The 20,470-nt window shown below is 28.9% G+C and overlaps 1 protein-coding gene across 1 annotated transcript; it reads left to right on the top strand.

The window, feature by feature from the left end:
- The first annotated feature begins 6,159 nt into the window (after positions 1-6,159).
- On the top strand, positions 6,160-13,262 carry LOC129989174 (uncharacterized). The gene is made up of 5 exons (XM_056097949.1): positions 6,160-6,238; positions 7,598-7,619; positions 9,035-9,160; positions 10,856-10,948; positions 13,065-13,262. Exons 1-5 carry the CDS (start codon positions 6,176-6,178, stop codon positions 13,247-13,249), a joined length of 489 nt encoding a protein of 162 aa, XP_055953924.1. The 5' UTR covers positions 6,160-6,175; the 3' UTR covers positions 13,250-13,262.
- The last annotated feature ends 7,208 nt before the right edge of the window (positions 13,263-20,470 follow it).

The raw sequence follows: 20,470 nt of genomic DNA, 5'->3' as shown, positions 1-20,470 counted from the left end.
TTAATATATTTTCAACTACAGTTTGTAACATGAACTGTAAACGACATTCGTTGCTGACCAGTTCCATCGAATTGGGTGCAATGTGTATAAATAAGCTCTGACGAGTCTTGAATGTCAGACAGATGAAAGTATTTATTTATTGAGAGAGTGGGCCGAGGAAAATGTAATAAATACGATTGTGTTGAAAGAAAATAATGGAAGGAAAGGAGATAACGTAAAAAACATTAAAAAAATTAATAGTTTTTCGACACCAGGTGGTATGTTATCGTGTTCTAAGGGTGAAAACTTAGATTTTAGAGTACATTCTTAATATTAACAACAACAAAAAAAAGCACCTGACCTTTCGCTTATTCGCCATTTTACTGAACTAGTAAGAGAATAGCGGTATCAAATTTCTTGTGAATTATTACAAGAATTTTGAAAATAAAGCTCGAGGCACTAACAACACGAGCTTGAAATTAGATAGTTATGATTTTATTTTACTTGAAGATTATCTTACTCCTTTATTATCTTAAACTGGCAAAAATGATTGAGAAACTAGCAGGAATATATTACTTCGTAATATATATAATTTTGAATTGCATTAATTGATTTAATTGTATTAAGGTTTTCAAATCATATTAGTCATAATAATCATAGTTCGGAATTTGTTTTAAAGGCATTCCATATTTATCATTTAACAGTTAAAAAGGCAATAATGTGTACGAATAAACTGATCAATCACCAAAAGTGGGTACTATAAATGATAGTCTTCTAGATTTTACCATACATATGGAATATTTTCACATTTTCTATAGCTAGCAATTCAATTTTTAGAGTCGAAAAATATTATATTGTCATTGGAAACACATTTGCTGCTGTGAAAAATTTCAGAATTCTAGTAATTTAAAAAAAAATGAGTAAAAATTCGATTACAATTCCATCTTTACAAATCTGAAACAAGTTAAATAAAAATTTGAAAAAGGACAATCATTTTTCTCATGAGCAAGTGGGCCAACTCGAAATTCATATAAAGGAGCAATGCAAAAATAAATAAAGCATCAATGAAATGTACATGACTACTATTAATAAGGTTAATTTCTTATTAAGAGAATGCAAGTAGAAATAAAAAAAAAAAAAAAATTACACTTAATATTTCACGGAGGAGAATATGCGCTGATCATTCCCTAGAATAAGAACACATATGATAGAAAATTTACGACAATAATTGTATTTACAAAACATGCTTAAAAAGGGAGAAAAATGTTTTTAACAGATGTATAAAAAGTCACAGAAGTTCATAAAGTAAATTATTAAAAATTAGTAGAAGTTAGATTAAATTAGCCCTGTTTTATGTCATTCTTGAAAACATTTCTCTAATTAGGAATATATAATTAAACTGTTAGCCATGTCTATTTAAACAATGATTCATTTGTTGTTTAATTCATATATTAAGCATTTTGCCTTTTATAGTAGGAATGACTATTTTTTTAAAAAAAATTCTTTTGTATAATTCAGTCTAACATTTCATTAGGGAAAAAATTATTTTTCGCATGGTGCGTCTTCCCTACTCAATATTAAATTTTGATTTTTTTAATTATGTTAATAAACAGTATATATTTTCAAATTTTAAATTTATACGATTTAATCGGAATTGAAGGATTGCAAAATATTTTTTCAATCCTTTCTTTTCCTTGCTTTTTGAAATCGTCAAGGATTTCCATTATTCTTTATTCATTTTTCATCTGGGAATAAAATAAGCTGCTGACAAATGGTTTCCGTTTCAGCTCATCACAATAATAATCCATTTATCAAATGTGTCGACTGATGAGTTTCCATGGCTGTATCTGATAATATATTAATTCCGAGAATTACGAAATACAGTAGAAGAACATTTTCTCTCATTTATTTTTAATGCATTTATGATTTTATAACTGTGATTTCTTTTTGCGCTTCATAATATTTCTAAATTGTATTTATCGGAAAATTTTCTCTTATGGCCATTATATGTGCATAAAACAGACATGAATATATGAAAAAAGTTTCCAACCTTGTGTTACAGATTAAATTAATGTTACAGTTGTATATTGTTGGAGGACATTTTGTTTCCGCTTCGAAAAATATATCATATTTCACCAGAATTTAGCTGAAATTCCTACTAAATAATTCACTACAATGTTGTCCAAAAAACCTACTTTTTCCATTTATTAAAAATGGCATAATTATATAATAATAGTAACTAACTACTAATAATTTTAAAAAAAAGCTGATGTCGTATAGAATTTGAAAAACTGACAACCCAAGCATCTAAGTTATTTTAAATGATTTTTGAACGTTTGAAAAAAATAAATGCTTTTCAAGAAAATGTAAAATTGTTTTTCTTACATTAGAGTTTCAGAAATGTCACTCTTAGAAAAAAAATTCCTCGAGTGATTGATTAGAGTTAAAACAGATCTTACAATTGTAAACAATTGTAGATGAAAGAGGTAAGAGATGAAAATACGTCTATAGATTTGATGATGGCAAAAATCAGAAACGGAGTAATACTGTGATTAAAAATGTCTTGAATGGTGGTATCCAGATTATAGATCCACTTTTTAACTAAAGATCTAATGTCTAAAGTAAAGCTATAATTCTTAATTAAAGGTCTAAAATTTTCTTCTTAATTAAACACTTCTGATATATCAGGGACGGATACAGAGTAGTATTTTAAAAGGGGCCATGCTCTCGGATATAGTCTTGGGTATGTAAATTTTCTGGAAGAGTTTGATGGGTCAATAAAAAACAACACATTGGCAGGGAATAAAATGTTTGGGGACAACTGTGCTGTTCTATGCCGCTTATTATACAGTTATATGACTTTAAATTTAGAGCTGATATTTTAAAACTGTATTTAATTAATTTCATACGAAATAAATGGAAGTATTAGTGCAAATCATTACTTATAACTCCCATGATTGTCAATCGCCGACATTAAATTTACCCCAAACATGAAGCATATAAGGCTCTTTGTTTAATACAGAATATTTTATATAATATATTGAGCACATTACAACTCAATACTTTAATAAAATATAGTACTATTTTTTTAGACTCCTGTCTTAACTGTATAAAATATATTAAGCCTAGTTTTGTTAACATTGACTTTATAGAAAGTCCCCGAAGGCGAATTGATTGTTCATAAATAACGTTTTTTTTTTTTTTTTTTTTTTTAACGGATTGATTGGATATGTAAGGTTGTAAAAAGATGGCCGGAGAAATCCATTTATTTAATTATTTTATCTAACCAGTTTCGATCAAAGCGTTTACATTAAATAATCATATATATTAGAAAAGAATAATTTATTTTAAACTTAAAATATCTTCTAAGGCTCGGTGGGGGGTCATGATCCCACCCACAATATATCCATTCATCTGGATATCATCATCAATAAGGCAATCCGAAAGCTATGACTTTTTTTAGATCATTGATGCGTGGAATTAAATGTATGACATACAGAGACCTAATGGATGGAAAACTTTCAGGGGGCCATGCTGCTACTATAGAAAGTAATTTCTAGGCAAATTATCTGCAATTTTTTAGCTGAAAAGAGCCTTTAAGCCTATACAGTTGATAGGATGGGCCCTAGATAGTCCTGATATATTTAATTTAATTTATTTGTTTTGGAGCTACGAATCCATTTTGGACACAGCAAAATAGAGGTCATTTGCTCTTCACTGGTGAGTCGCGATTTAGTATATAGAGTGACTGATTCTCAATCTTCATTTGAAGTGGAGGGACTATTACAGTTACTGCAAGATAAAGAAAATCGATCACTTTGGTGGAAAGAGAATACTTGTGTTAAAAGAAATGGAGTGGTAATATGTTCCTGCATACCCTTGAAAGAGAGATTTTGTGATCTCACAGCAATATAAAGACGATATTCTTGAAATGTAAGTGAAACCTTACTAAGGAACTGTTATGAAAAATTTTATTTTTAATACAACAGCGAAGGATCACTCATAGTTTTTTTTTTTTTTTTTGGTGGAAGCCACTGCACGATGAAAACTTTCGCAGCATCTTCTAAAATTTAAAAGGAATGGATTTCTTAACTTGAGCTTCGATCAACAAAATCATATTCTTTTTCAAAATGAAAGTTCATAGTAAATTTTTTAAATAGAGTTAGACGACAAATTTATCATTAGATGAAAGGTGCTCATATTATACTTTTATATTACTTTTGGTCGTATTTAAATATTGGAAAAATTTTATCATTATATTATTTTTCTCGTAGCTGTATAGATAATTTCATTCAATAAATCGATTATCAAATACTTTGTGTTTGTCACCCCTAACTTTTGTCACCAATGTATATAAATGCTATTATAATGGAAGCAATTTTGGGATAGAAATTTCTTCAGAGTTTTATATTATGCAGAAAAGAGTGAGGGCGAATTAATTAAGTATTATTCATTCCTTAATGTAAAAGTTATTTTAATGTGTCGGGGGAAACTTGATAGCTGGTTGATTTTCTAGCTAGAAGTCGTTAAGTACAAAATATTTTTCAGCAATCGTAATGCTTTTACTCTTTTTTATAAATTTATTTATTTGAAAAATTCCTTTTTTATTAAATAAATTTAGGCATTTTATTTGTAAAATTGTTAAATTATTTGTACTTGAATAATCCTTTTAATTATAATTGGTTTATAAGAAAAGAAAACAATTGAAGTAAAAAACATCTATTTATGATTAGCATATTACACAATACCTTCTCCATCAAAAATACATAACATGATTTAACAGCAACCAATGATATTTCTTAGATTTTGCCTTCTATTTCACATATATTTTTTAATTTGTGTTTGTATCTTCTTATAATATACAGATAAAATATAGTATATGAAGTTTTGTTCATCCTCTAAAGAAATTATTATAAAAAATAAATGATTAACTAAAAACATGAATTAAAATTTTAAAATCTAAAACATTAATCATTTTATGTAGGCCCAAATTAAATAAGAAGATTTTTGTTTAAAAATTGTTTAAATATGTTATAAAAAGACATTACTAAATATCCTCTAAATGTTTTTGGTTGGTCTAAATTTAGGAATGAAAAGCGTTATCCAAAATGCATTGTTCCACCAAAATTCAAATTATCTTTCTAGAATTTTAATTCTTCAGGATAACTGATAAATTTTAAGCTCAAAATTTCCCAGGATTTTGTTGAAATTTCGTTCTTATAAATTTCTTGCATCATTTACTCAACTTGATTAAGCCATATAAAGGCCATTATTTAGTGAAGATTTTGCAAATTCCTACGCCCCCACCCCAACTTTTAAAATCAGTCATATTTTGTTGATTTTATTTTAGGCTTCATTTAACAGATTTGGTATAAATATGCTGTCACATTGCAATAACTAAACATTTGATTGCAGTTTTCCTATATGAGATTTTATTACCTAGCGTATAAAAAATTAAATTTAAAATTAATTTTAAACGAGAGGATAAAAAAAAATTACGAAATATTTTAACACAATAGAAATATTTCGACATAAAGTTTGTCAGGTTTGTTCACTCGTGAGTCACTCAGCCAAATACTGAAAACTTTAGACCACACTCAGTTTAAATTACAAAAAGAATTGCAAAAGTTTAAAAACTTTCTTAAATTTGAAAGATACTTGATTCTTGAATAAGTTCGAGTATATGGTCATTTTAAAGCAAAATGTGAAAACAAATTAAATTAGCATGAAAATTCCACAAAATTAATTTTGAACTTTCAGTTCTCCAATGTCGCGAGATCTCTAGACGATTGCCTACATTGCTCCTTTGATAATCTGATCCTACCGTTTTAGCTCATTAACTCAATATAAACTTTCTCTATTCGAAATGAGGCAAAATAATAGGTTCTCTGTAATCGACACTTTCGTTGCTATCATTACTATTATTTTATTCGAATTAAATGACATATACTACAGTATATAACAAAACATTTTTATTGAATAAAATCTATCTTTGTTTTTTAGTTGACAATGATTGATAAACAAATCATTCAAACATTTTAAAAAAAAATTGATTGATTGGCTGCCAGAGATTTACAACGGCATTCAAATAAAATTTCCGGATATTTATTCTCTTAAGCGTAATTTCATTATGTGAAATAACTGAAAACTTAACAGTGATGGAATTCACATGACTGTAATCTTACGATAAAACAGGATGTTTTATCTTTTAATAATATTAGTTCTAAATTTCAAACAGAGTTACTCAATTAATATAAAGGTGAGTAAAAATTTTTTCGTAAATAAGATGAACATTTTTCATTTTTGAAACACAAAGGTTTGAGGAAGAAAGAACTAATATCTCATTTTTGACTCTAATCTTAAAAAATGTAATAAAAATTTTTTCTATTAAAAATTTATTTATTAGTTAAAATTTTTAAATTAATAAAATGAAGTCTATATTCGTTCATTTGATAGAGTAATTGCTATACTATGTAAAGAACTTAACTTAATGGATATATGACATCAAATTTTCATTAATCAGATATTTGTTGTTTTCTGCTTAACATCTGCAAGAGGCAAATGAAACAAACCAGTGTTAAAATATTACACAACTTAATATTTTTCGATGATTTTTTTTATGACTACTGTATAGTTACTAAAGACAGAGCTCATTTATAGATTAACCATCTTTAACGACCAACTTTTCTTTCGGTATTACCATGTTATTGAAAAATTTCATTTTTATGCAAAGCTTGATCTTACTGGTTCTCCGTGCAAAATATTCTTAAATTTGAAGTTTTGATAAACAGCATAACTCGTACTATTTTAAACGTCGTAAAATTGTTAAATTCATTGAGCTATTTCTTTCCCTGTTGTCTCTGTTTGTCATCTCATCTAAAATGTGAGTTTTAATTTGAAACGAGAAATGACTAAACTTTTACTAAGCAAATAATTTATTTTCTGGATAGAAATATGCTCTAAAAATAAATAAATAAATGATATTTGTAAGGGGAAAAAGTCATAATCCAAATACATTGGAGTCCCCCCCCCCTTTTTTTTGTATAACACTGGTTTTATACGAGTGTAGTAAAAAAAATTTTAGATATCAAATTTGCATCGATGAATAAAATTATTAATTTAACCATAAAAAATTTCATTTAATGCAGCTATTATCAAAACATTTGTTTATACTTGTCAAACATTTATCAGATTCATTCAAAGCTTCATAGCAATTTTCTGACGAGTCTAGTTTTTGCTTATATTGATATACTATCTTCCTTTGATATAATTTGTTCGAAAACGATTCAAATAAAAAAAAAACTTATTTCTTTTTACCGTTAATTAAAGCTATGTGGTCTTTTCTAAATGTTTAAAAATTAGAATTTTATTTTTTTTAAATTCACAGTTGAAATGGGAAAAAGGTATAAAGAATAAAAATGATATCGACAGAAGTCTCAATAAAAAATATTGTCATTGAAATGATAAATATATAAAAGATTTATAAAAATTCTTTCTATTCATACCTTTTTTATTTTCCTTGCACAATTATGGTTGAGGAAAGTGATTAATGAATTGATTACGTAAATTTTCAGAATTCGCATATTATGTTCTGAAACGAAATATATTTTACTTTCAGTTCCATGAAAACGCTAGAGAAGGTGAGTGAACATTTTTATTAAAATTTCTTTAACTCACTCGGTCATGTGCTAGATATATAATTCTTTTTATTCTGTTTGAGAATAAACATTAATTGAAATTCATATAAAGAGTAGTGTAAAATGCTTATGAGCTTCTGGAATACATGAAGTATTGAAATTTAATTTAGAAAAAGTAAATTTTGTTTTTTAAAATTTGCCTAATTTAAAACAATTAAAATATTTTTATTAATATGGCTTTCATTTTTGATATATTTAAAATACATATTTCATCTATCTGAAATAATAAACATGATACTTGTAAGCTGACAGAAAAATCTGAAGTAATATAATAATAACTAAAGCTGTAAGTTTGTTTTCCGAATTCCCATCGTTGTAGTTATATACTGTTGCCGACAAGAATTTTTTTTATTTTTTTATTTACATATTTTGAAAAAATTCACACATTTTTTTCTAAAATTACCATGGAAACTCTCCAACAATTTGGTTAGAAAGATGAAAATTTGTAGCGATAAATATATACGATTTTGATAATCGACAGAAATTTGGACTTCCCACCTAAATACAAATTTTTACCAGTGAATATATTGTACATTCACACAAGATTTCCGCTTTGGATTTCACACGAAGATCGAATGATATAATACAAGTCAGAAGATCAGATCTTTAAATAAAACGTTCCATTCTTTTATGAATAACAATGCCCCTCTCCCTATACTTCTTCTAATAAGACGGAATCATTATTAAGGTATCCGTTTTAGACCAGAGGATTCCAGATTTGAAACCCGAATCCACTGAAAAATCCGTGGCGTATGTGAACCTGGCGTATGTTAAATCGAATGATTTGAGTCAAATGGATTTCTTCTAAATCTCGGAGAAGAAGGTATTTACATCTTCAGTTAACTGTGGTTCAAAATCCAAAATCTGATTCAAAGTATAATTCAATCCAAAATATGATTCCTGTTGTTGCAAAACAAGATGTGATTTGAGTTAACTAAATTAAATTTATATCTTTTGTTTTACCTTCACAACTTAAAGTGGCAAAATTTGAAAAATCAGTTAGATCAATGATCAATGGCGATTAAATCCCATTCAGTTTGTGCTTACGACTTCATAAAATCGTTTAAACCATGTTCATTGATTTTAATAAAAGTTACAACTCGTGATTCAATATTGGAGGACTGATAATTAAAAATCATTCTCAATTTAATGGATAACATATCCATGGAGTGCTTAAATAAAACATTTTAAGAACATTCTGACTTAGAATATTGAATTCTTTACTGATAAAGGCTCAACGCTTTTCATTTTGATATAAAAAATAATTTAAACTTTAAATGGTTGACTAGGATTTTAAAATGATTTATATATATGTATGGTTCTAAAATATTTTTGTTGCTTTTCACTGACTATTTCAGATTTAGACCATGATCCTGAAACAAAACTGGATACACTTCCTTTTAAGTGCGAATTTAAAAACCTTTCAGACGTAGTATGTTGCAGGAAACTTCCACATATTCAAGAATTGAGACTTTTAAAAAAAAGTAAGTATGCAAGATTTTAAGTATGCATTTAAGATGATTTTTTGCATATTTTATATATCCATTGTTATTTTGAATTATTTGAAAAACCAATGATGCATTTTAAGCAAAAAAAAAAAAAAAAAAAAAAACTGAAGCATGAGAAGACATTTAGTGCTTACAAAATTAGATTTTTATTTATAAAGGGCAAGGTCTGATTTATAGATATTTTACCAATAAATAAATATAAAGAAATTGGACCGCAACAAATGAAAATATTTGAATGAAAATTAAATTAAGAAACTAAACTAAAATTAAACCGTATAGTAGAAAAAAGTATTAGCGCATCGCGATTTTGATAAATGAACAGAACTGAATCCCTTTCCCGTTATGGAGTATACATATTTTTTTCTCAGGATTACTGCCATCTCGAGTGACCGTCATGTTTACTGCCTCTAGAATCAACAGCTGGAAAGCATACTAAATCAAGCATTAGAAAGGGAAAATATAAATATCTAACATATAAAACAATAAAAAAAATCGTCGTTTTATGTTTGTATCAACATTCGATATTATATTTAGTATGATCAGTAGTATAGAAAGTGGAGGAGCAAAGGGATATAGATGCTGTAGGTACCAAACTTAGGGGACCCTGGCAAATAAACCATAGGTGTTTTTATATGACTTTTTTAATATAAAACACACCGAGAGGGAGGGGAAAAAATGCTAACGTCCAAGACGTTATTTACATTTGCTCAACCCACTGATGCCGATTGCTGGTGAAAAAATAATATTATTTCCCAAATGCCTTTACCATCTGTACGCCATTGAGTGTGATATTATTTTTCTATAGTAATTAACTTTTAATATATATATATATATATATATATATATATATATATATATATATATATATATATATATATATATATATATATATATATATATTCTATATTTATATATGTGGTGTGTGTGTGAATATGTGTTGGAATGTGTATGTATGTATGCAATGCTATTTTAAAATCTAATTTAAGTCTGAATTAATTTTCTAATTTTTATTTTAAATTTGCTCACGTTAAATTCATTCTAAAATGTTAGCTTATTTCCTGATGCAATTCCACTTTTTATTTAATTATACATAAAAAAAACTCTAGACAATTGATGACTTATGCATTTTTTCAAACACCGGGCGAAGGAATAAAAATATTAACACTTGCTCATACTTTTCAAAGATACCTAAGATTCCATTGCCTAAGTCTACACGTGTCAAAGAAATCCCTATCATAATCTCTTAGTAAAATAACTGAAGAGAAAAATTTCTGCCACTTTGCTCTTATATCGCGATGTAAAGAAACATCCTTTTATTATCGCCATTTTTCTATACAAATTATGACTCCGCGTGAAATAAATCGAAGTTAAAATTTCAAAAGTTCTTCTTTTCGGCCACGCATCTTCAAAATTATATTTACATATATAGAAGAATTTTCAGATATTAGAATTTTTACTAATAACTATAAAACAAGCATTTTTTCTAAATATATTTCCTTTCATTTTAGCAATAATGGAACAACTTCAACAAATGAACTGCATATACGTCGGATGAATAATAATTTTATGACATTTTAATTAGTTTTCAGATTCATGGATTCACATGAAATTCTATAATTTAAATATTAGTTGCCTGCTAGAATATTAATAATTACATTTTTATTTTTACAGTTTGCATTGAGCTCACTTATGTAGGCAAGGAAACGAAACTTAATCTGAAATTTATGGCCAACGGTATAACAATTTATAACAGTGCATTGTCAGGTAAGTTTACTTTACATGGTTGAAAATATGCACACTATATTGTTATAATTTTTAATCAATCAGTTGAAGTTTCCTTCTGCAGAAAAATAAAAAAAAGGAGTAAAAAGGAATATTAAGAATTTATATATTTGAGTTGTCTATTTTTATATACTTTTATTGAACATAATTTGTTTCATGTTTCTGATGATTCATTCTTGTAATTGAAATGTAAGACTTCTTGGTGTAATAATGTTTTCAAATTTTGATCACTTATGTATTCTCGATAACAGATTAGTTCTAGATTACTCGTTCTTGATTAACATTATAAAAACTTAATTATAAATTAATCAATAAAATCAACTAAATGCTAATTCGGAAGTCATCACGTCCTTTTATCAAGAATTTGAGAAAAAGATTAATTATAAATTAAAGATTGAAAAGTAAAATATTATTAAAATTTTTAAGAGATACACGTGCTAGTATACTAATTAATGTTTATTTTTAAAGACTCCTTTTATTAATTTTTTTTTTTAGCTCGCCCTTTAAAAAATATTTTTGAAAGTAAAATAAATGCACGAGGGCTAACTGAACCCAGTCTACCCACTACATCTACTTACATAGAAGCACATGTATCGAACATACTATCCTTGAAGGACAAATCGATTTGTTTGAACTTCCTGCTCTGGATTGTTATGTCATTTAAGATCATATACGCGGCACTAGGTTAGTAATGTTTTTTTTTTTTTTTTTTTTTTTTTTTTTTAAGAAGAGCCCTTTATCTACAGATGATTGTAATAACTTCCCTTTAGGTAAAAATCATTTCTATGGCAAAAAGTTATTTCTTTTATATAAAAAAAACTATGTATTTTATGGATGAAAGAAGCCTTTTACTATGAATTTGGATACATTGTTTACGAAATTATATTTCAGTTTTAAAAATATACTGCATCTATTTCATTGTTCATATTATGTAACTGTGTAACGGTATTCATTATTTGGATATTAGCCGCCTGCAGCGACAAGTTTGTTCGCCTGGAATAGCGATTATATTCCAATTTAGTTCAGCCTTACCAATCTTATTTTAGTAATCTTGTTCTGTTCACTGTGCACATGAATAACCAAATGACTCCAGTCACATGACCCAACTGACAGCGACGTCTAACATCCTGCTAGATGCTAAATACTTTTTCTTATTGTCCATGCAAACAACAGTAAAATAGCACATTTTGAATCTAAAAATATATTATATGTATTAAAACGTGTTGATAAAAGGAACTGAAAAATAGCAACCACAACCATCCAGTTGAATGCATATATTTTCCAAAATATTTAACATCCTAGATGATTGCTCACAGATTCCGCACACACACAAAAAAAATGAAAAAATAAAAATAATAAAATAAAATTTATTACGATTATAGTATCAGACAATATGAAAAAATAAGTGAAATTTTCATTCCTTAGATTTCAACAACGGAAGACAAAAATGCAATTTTATATTTATTGTAACAAACAAAATTATATTAATAATATTACAACAACGGAAAGTATTGCTGCAAATTATATATAAAAACCTTTCTTTTTTTTTAAGTTTTTTCAAATTAGGAGGTAAGTTTGATTAAAACCAAATTGCCATTCTTCGGAAGATAATTGTTTGAATTTTAGGTGGTGTGCCATAATATTTTAGAAAGTTATCTCTAAAAAAAATACCCTCCTTTAGTTTAAATTTCGATTAAATAAAATTTCGAAAATTCTCTCCTGTGTCGTAAATATATATAACAAATTTTGGTAATTCTATGCCAAATTATCTGCCCTATACAGCGCCAAGGTGCACACGCACACACATACGCATTTAATTATTGACAACGTTACTCAGACAAGGTTAAGCATTTTTCTCTTTTTTTTTTTTCTTGTATTAATATTTTATTCTTATAACTGTATTCATAAAAAATCTGGATTTTAAGAAACTACGCTTTAGGAAAAAAAAAATTTAGAAATTTTACTACGGACAATAAGAAAAACTATTTCTACTGCTGAAAAGAATTATAATGAATTTTTCTTATTTTAAATTCATTCATGTGAATTCTTTCATACTAATAATGAAAGGAAAAAGTTAATTTCTTTTATACTGTTTCAGGTAATAATCCTCCACCGGTGTGCCCCAAAATTCATCATGGACTCTCCGTTGTGGATATTTGTTTCGATTTCTATAACGTTCAAATCAAGCTTCATAAGTTAAACGTTTGTTTGGCACTCAACCCAAGAGTTCTTAGGAGAAATATTATGAACATAAATGTTGGATGTTTTACTTTTTCAGGATAATCAGCAAAAATGCATGTACTTTCTAGAAAAAAATGAAAATAAAAGAAATGTATCCTAAAATATAACAATTTCTGTAAGAAATTCTATAATTTCATCTAATTAACATGATATATAGTTTATTGTCGGTAACTTGCTAATATTTAAATTATTTTTCTGCACTCTTATTTAATTTTACTCCCTTTATGCCCATAAAAAGAAAATTTTCCAATCGATTTTACATTTATTTACTGTTATGAGAGAATTTTGCAATTGTGTACGATTGTATATATATTCTTGATGATATCTTAAGAGATATTATAATGTTTAAAGATTATATAACATCTACAGAACTTACATATCAGTTAACAGTTTGATTGTTATAAAGTGTCTAATACTTTATAATAAGTACTTTTTAATACAATTTCCTAATGCTATTAGGCTTAATGCATAGATACAGGGTGTCCCACAAAGTATGCAGCGTTCAATATTTGCAAATTCGGATAGAACACGTCAAGATAAGTATTTTGATGTACAACTTGTAGGGTCCCCGAATGTAGCGTCATAATCTAATTACACGAAGAACGTTAGTTACGAATCGGAACAGTTTGTATTCCAAATTACAATGCATACGACAATTGCACAGAATGGAAGCTTCTCTAGATGGCTGTGAAAATTTGTGGCAACCAATGAGAGGAAAAGCGTGTCTGTAAGTGAATATGCAAATTTTTATGCGGCTCTGTTCCCTTACAAATTCAAATCAATCACCATTGATTGATTTGGATATACTAAGGAGGTTTGATTTTGCAGACACAATGAATTATAATATTGAATGTGGCGAAATTGATTTTAATTGGATCTGGTTCAATGACGAGGCCACCTCCAAGGATATGTTAACAAACAGATCTGGAGGTTCTGGGCCATTGAAAATCTTCATCATACAATTGCATCTCCTTAAACTCACAATTTGATGTGTGTTATCTGCCGAAGGTATCATTGGCCCAGTTTTTTTATATCAAAATTGCCACCGGTGAAGCTTATTTTGACGTGTTGAATGAAGGTGCCATTCTATTCTTGAATGGCATAAGCAAGATAAATGATTTTTGGTATATGTAAGATGGTGCTAGAACTTACCACACTCAGCGAAACTTCGATCTCTTAGCGGAACATTTTCCCGATGCACTGATCGGGTTGGATTCCGTTATGAGAACAGGCAGCGGTATACTGTGGCCACCTTACTCTCCGGATCTTAACCTGTGCGAATTTTTTATGGGAACGTTTGAAAGGCGCAGTGTATCTCACTCAGTCCTCAACATAAAGGCCTTATCACACGGGCAAATACCGTCTACACTTTCGTGGGCAATTTTCCGTTTTTACCCGCAGGCAACCGGTCAAGCAAGTTTTCCGTCATCGTGAGCTTTTTCAAACCTGCTTGAAAATGTAGACGATAGCGACGGAAAGATTGTTTGCAAACGAAATTCAACCAATCGTGCATGGCTTTGGTACTGACGTAGTTGCCAGGAATGGCGCGATTGGCGCCAATATGAAACTAATTTGTAAACACATTTCCAAAATGTTCTATGGTCGTGTGATAAAAAATGGGTTTTGATCGACTTTATTCATCAAAAACCGGCTATTTGGAATCCACTGAATATTCATTATTAAAGACAAATGCTACACGAAGAAATTCGTACAATAATTAAGACGAAAAGATATTGACACCCGTAGATAGTCATTAAAACTAAGAAAATTTATTTTCAGAATTAAAAAAATTATTAATGTTTATGTGAACTGTCTTCTTTTTGTGAACTGTATTTGATTAGATTAAATCTTTAATTTTTTATTAAATAATGGTATACTTTTTGAATTTCTAAAATATGTAATTAACATCTTCCATACAGTTGAAAAATTATTTAATTCTTTGCTGTTGTGAAAGTTAATAAGGATCAATTCATTTTCTTACCTCTGAAATATTGTTCAGCACATTATATAGTACATTTAAGGGAACTGAAGAATATGAATAATTCTGTTATTGTTTAATGCTTTGATTAATAAATAATAGTGAAGTTTTTATTTTTAAAATTAATTGCACATCCAACTCACAAAATCGCTTTTTTAGTATATTTCTGTGTTCAATTTGATTTTTACAATTTAATCTATGAAATACCAATACAGATACATTATGCAATTATTAGATTTTTTTTGTACGTAAACCTGTCATTATTACTGAAAAATTAACAAAATTGATGAAACAGCAATATATCCCAGGATATAATGTATGGAATGTATGAACAGGAATCCCACTAACGAAATTGTAAACTACAGATGTTCACCAAACAGAAAAAGCGAATAAAGAGCGATAAATTAGCCATAAAGTACACCTGTGTTTTAGGTTTACCATAGAGCAAATCCCCACATGACGTCACTACACACATTTTTCCGTGCGCGTTTACCCACGAAAGTGCAGACGGTATTTGGCCGTGTGATAAGGCCTTAAGGCTACTTGAGAGCAGCAATTGAAATCGGGCTCAAGGAAATTAGAACCGATGTTTTGCAGAAAACAATTGCGAATTTCTATTTCAGACTTTTGCAATTTATTCGAACGACTGACATTTTCAAAATCTGCTGTTTAGAAAGTTATCTGTAAACATTGATTTTCACTTAGTTTTTTTCTCATTTCTTGAAATTTTTATTACATAAGCTTCACACCTTAATTAGACTATGACGCTATATTCGGGGACCCCACATGTTGTGCATCAAAATAATCGTCATGACGGGTTCTATACGAATGTGTAAATATTAGATGCTGCTTACCTTGTGGGACACCCTGTATACACCACTAATCAAAAGTTATTCGGGCACTTTCGAATTCGCACATTTTTTTAAAAATCTTATTAGAAAGAGGGAGAACCCTTGAATTTTGGCCATATAAAGAATACGTTTCAACGGATATAACATAATTAAGATTCGGGCACTAAGATAGTTAGAGGAACTTAACAGAAATTGATAAAGAAAGATATGATTCTGCCTTTTTTTTCTTTTCTCAGAAAGCTGATGATGATTTCCAACTTTCCTCAATAAATCTGTTTGCTACCTGTAACACTTACTTGCAGTGTTGTAAAAGAAAGATATGAAATGAAAAAAGAATATATGAAAGATACAAAAGGTTATTTTTAAAAAAATTACAAATTTCTTCGCATTTTTTAAGCCTATAATATGCATATAGCATTAGAAATAAATATTTTAAATTTTCCTGAAAATCTAAATATTTGTTAGTAAATCCCTTTTAGCTGCGCGGTGCAAAATGTGACAATTTTTTTTCATAATCTTAAAGCCAGATATAAGTGTTAAAATATGAAAAAATTCCAATTGATCAGTACAAAAATGCAAAGCTTTGTCATAAGTTGGATTTTATTTGCTTTCTAGGAGAAGCTGAATGATAAAGGAATCTCCACAACTGATATTATATAAATCTGAATCTTCGAAATATGCTAAATACCTCTGCCTACCTATAAATTAGGTAACTAATTTAAATTTTAATAAATATTATCATACATAACAATATATTTTATTACATTATTCGCGTTATTTTCAAAAACATTGCAATTATAAGATTAAGTAACTTTACATACTCTGTATAATTTAATACATCCATACACGTTAAAGAAATAAGTAAGGATTCAAATTTATGGTATTCTGTTCATTTGATGAGAACCTTGCATAATTATCGGAATTAGATGAATTTAGAATTCTTTTATATTTTGCTTGTCCTGCAGATGTATAAATTACTAAAGCAGTGTAACCACCTATTATTATAATAGGCTGATGATGATTTGCAACTCTCCTCAATAGATTTGTCTGCTGTCTTCAACACTTACTTGTATTTTTGTAAAAATCATGTTATATATTCTGAAAGATACAAAAAATTATTTTTAAAAAATCCCAAGTTTCTTCGCTTTGGGGGGGGGGGCTTATAATATACATATAGCATAAAAATTAAAAGTTAATATTTTAAGTTATGTTTAGCTATGAGAAAAGTTATTCAATATCCTGAATCTTTATTTTCATAAAAGTTAGACAATATTCACTTTTAAAATAGTTTATAAGTAACAGTATGAAATAATTTAGTCATTCCTAATTCGCCACTGATGTAATATTTTATTTCAGGAAGAAAAAAAAACAGATGTGGTAAAAGCAGATGATTTGCAATCACATCGATTAATTTTAATTTTGCATTGGAAATAAATGTTTATGTTAATAATCTCAACATTGTGATAAGAATTTTATCAAATATGATTTAATGACCACCTCCTTCACAGTTGTGAAACAACTGCTGAATATCGCAAAAGATTTTATGAAAAATGCGACTTATATCTGTATTATATGAAGAGGATAATGATAAAATAATGATACTTTTTGCAGTTACTAAATTCTTTAGTTTCCTGTCAATTCCTTTGGGCATTACAATGGAGACTTTACATTATTCAAGTCGGTATGTTACAATGTCTATGCAATATTTCCTTCAAGCCGATGACATTGGAGTCTTTCTTCTTGGTTTCGGAACTGGTCTTATCATGATTTCATGCATTGCTTACACATATGTAAATCGAAAAAATGTATCATAGGTTCTAAAGTGACGGAAATAATTATTCTGTAATATAGATAATATAAGAGAAACTATCGATAATAAGAGTATGAATTTTGTATATACGTGTGTAATGAGGATAAATAAGTTGGATCAAACAACAGCATGTGTTTTTTTTTCAACTATTAAGGATACAACGGTATGGATTTTTAAGAAATTCTCTTCTGAAATGCATTGCTTATTATGAACGTTAAAAGATCCAAAAAATGGCCAAATGTAGTCGCGAATTATCATCATTATTAACGATAACGAATTATTATCATCGCCAATCACTCACAGTTAATTGTTGTTGTTTCTAATGGCACTTGTCTTAGACAAGCTCACTGACTTTAAGCCATTTGTGGATAAAGCCAAGGATGCGTCTTTTGCTTACAATAGCGCCAAGAGAACAACTCAGCTACACACGAGTCAACCCTATATCACAGAGCAGACTTCATTCATGCAACCACAGATCGTAATTTAGACCTGAATCAGAGAACGATCACCCCTGATCCAGTACCCCCAGTGGTATTACTCTCGACATGGAGGACTTTGTGACCACGACAGATCTATACGCGCGCCGGTCACCACACACGCGGGGAGTCTTCGGCCGGCGGGGTTCGAACTCGCAACCCAAGAGACGCGAATCCGCTGCCCTACCAACCAGGCTATCCCGGCCACACAGTTAATTAATAAGTACCAATATATGATTCAAAATCAGTTTTTTTGAATAATTATATACAATTCTCATTTGCCCTATTTAAATATTGTTATTTTAATTAATTATTAGTGTACAAAGTGTACTAAGAATAAAAGATGACAATGTTCTCTCTAATAGCAGAAAAAAATAGAGTAATACTTCAGATTAGTATTCAATTTCTCGCCAAACACAATTGAATCATTCCGATCTACCGAAAACTTGCCAAACTTCGGATTGATGGTAATAGTTACAATATATGGCTAGAAATATGTATTTTAGGGTTGCATTAAAAATTATCAAATTAGATATTTGGTGATTATTAGATATTTGGTGAAATTGTCCTCAAAAATTCGACATTGGTATTAATTCAAAGGGCATTAAGTCGGATTTTCCCTTTGGTGTTTTGACTTTCTAAAAAAAACTATATTTGAAATCTAATTCACTCAAAGATCATTTGACTATTCTTACTTCCGTTGGCAAAATTTCTACGATTAATATATATTTAAAAATTGCTTCAAAAGCGTCTGTGAATTTTTATACAATAATTCGTGAGTATAATGATTGTTTTGATGTGATGAGTATACAGGTTGTTTTGTTTTGGATACAGGTATTATAGCTACTTGAGTGAATATTCGAAACCAAATCTGAATTATAAATAGTTGAACATACTTTAAAAAAGGTTATTAAAAATGTATTAATTGTCTTATGGTAGGTGCAAAAGGTAAAAACTAAACTGGTACTTTTCCGTTAGCCGGCGCTAGCGAAAAATTGCCAAATAATGCAGAATTCCGCCAAATTCGCGTTTGGTTCACAATTGGCGACATTTGCGTCCAGCTAACGGAAAAGTACCAAACTAAATAATGGCAGAATAATCATTTCTAGAGTGTTTCTGACCAATTTAATATCAAATTAATGTCTGGTAAAATTAAAAATATATATAAATGTTACGCTTGTGTCTTTATATGTTTCGTAATCATTATTTAGAAATAGTCAATAGTTTAAGTACAGATACTTTTATTGGTACACTGAAACGATTTATCTCTTAGAGATAGATCAACTAACATTTTTAATGATAACGGAACAAATTTTGTAGGATTCACCAATGAATGACCCAAAATTTTAAAGACTCTATTTAATAAATAATAAAGAAAAATTAGAGGAATTTCTTGGGTACAACCGGAGTTTAACCCCGCTGCTTCGCAATTTCCAAAAATCGCCAACTCGCCAACAACGGTCTTGCCCCGTGCTTTGCGAAATGCTCAAGAGCGAGGAAACAGATGTCCAATCATAGCGCATAATAAAGACGAAAGATAACAGGTTTGCCAGTCTGGATGTTGCCAGCATTGGAGCATTGGCGCATTATCGCAACTTGGCGAAGAAGGGCGTTATACTCCGGTTAACCCATTTCTTGATCTAGAGAATATTAAATGGTATTTTAACCCTCTGGTCGCACCTGACTTTGGTGGTTTATGAGAAGCAGAGGTTAAATAGTTGAAGTTTCATCTTAAGAGGGTCGTAGGAAATAATATTCTTACTCATGAGGAATTTTATACCCCGATTTCTTAGGTAGAAACTGTGCTGAATTCACGTCTTTTGTGCCGTGACCTGTATGATGATTTGGCACTTAAACCACAACATTTTTTGGTTATCTTATCATTAACATCTTTGCTTGAATATGATTTGGTAGAAATTCCAATGAATAGATTTAATAGGTGGCAATGAGTGAAAAAAATCGTACAAACATTTTGGAGATAATGGTCGTCAGATTATTTGAATCGTCTCCAATCGAACCCGAAATGGTGTAATGGTGAAAGAGTGAGGAAATTCAATTTTATTTATAATTATGTAATAATAATTTCATAAATAATAATATAATATATAAATTCACAAATTTTATTTATTTTTATAAAAATATATTTCG

This window comes from Argiope bruennichi, chromosome 1 (assembly GCF_947563725.1).
Source record: "Argiope bruennichi chromosome 1, qqArgBrue1.1, whole genome shotgun sequence".
NCBI classification, from domain to species: domain Eukaryota; kingdom Metazoa; phylum Arthropoda; class Arachnida; order Araneae; family Araneidae; genus Argiope; species Argiope bruennichi.
This window is presented reverse-complemented; position numbering and strand designations above follow the sequence as displayed.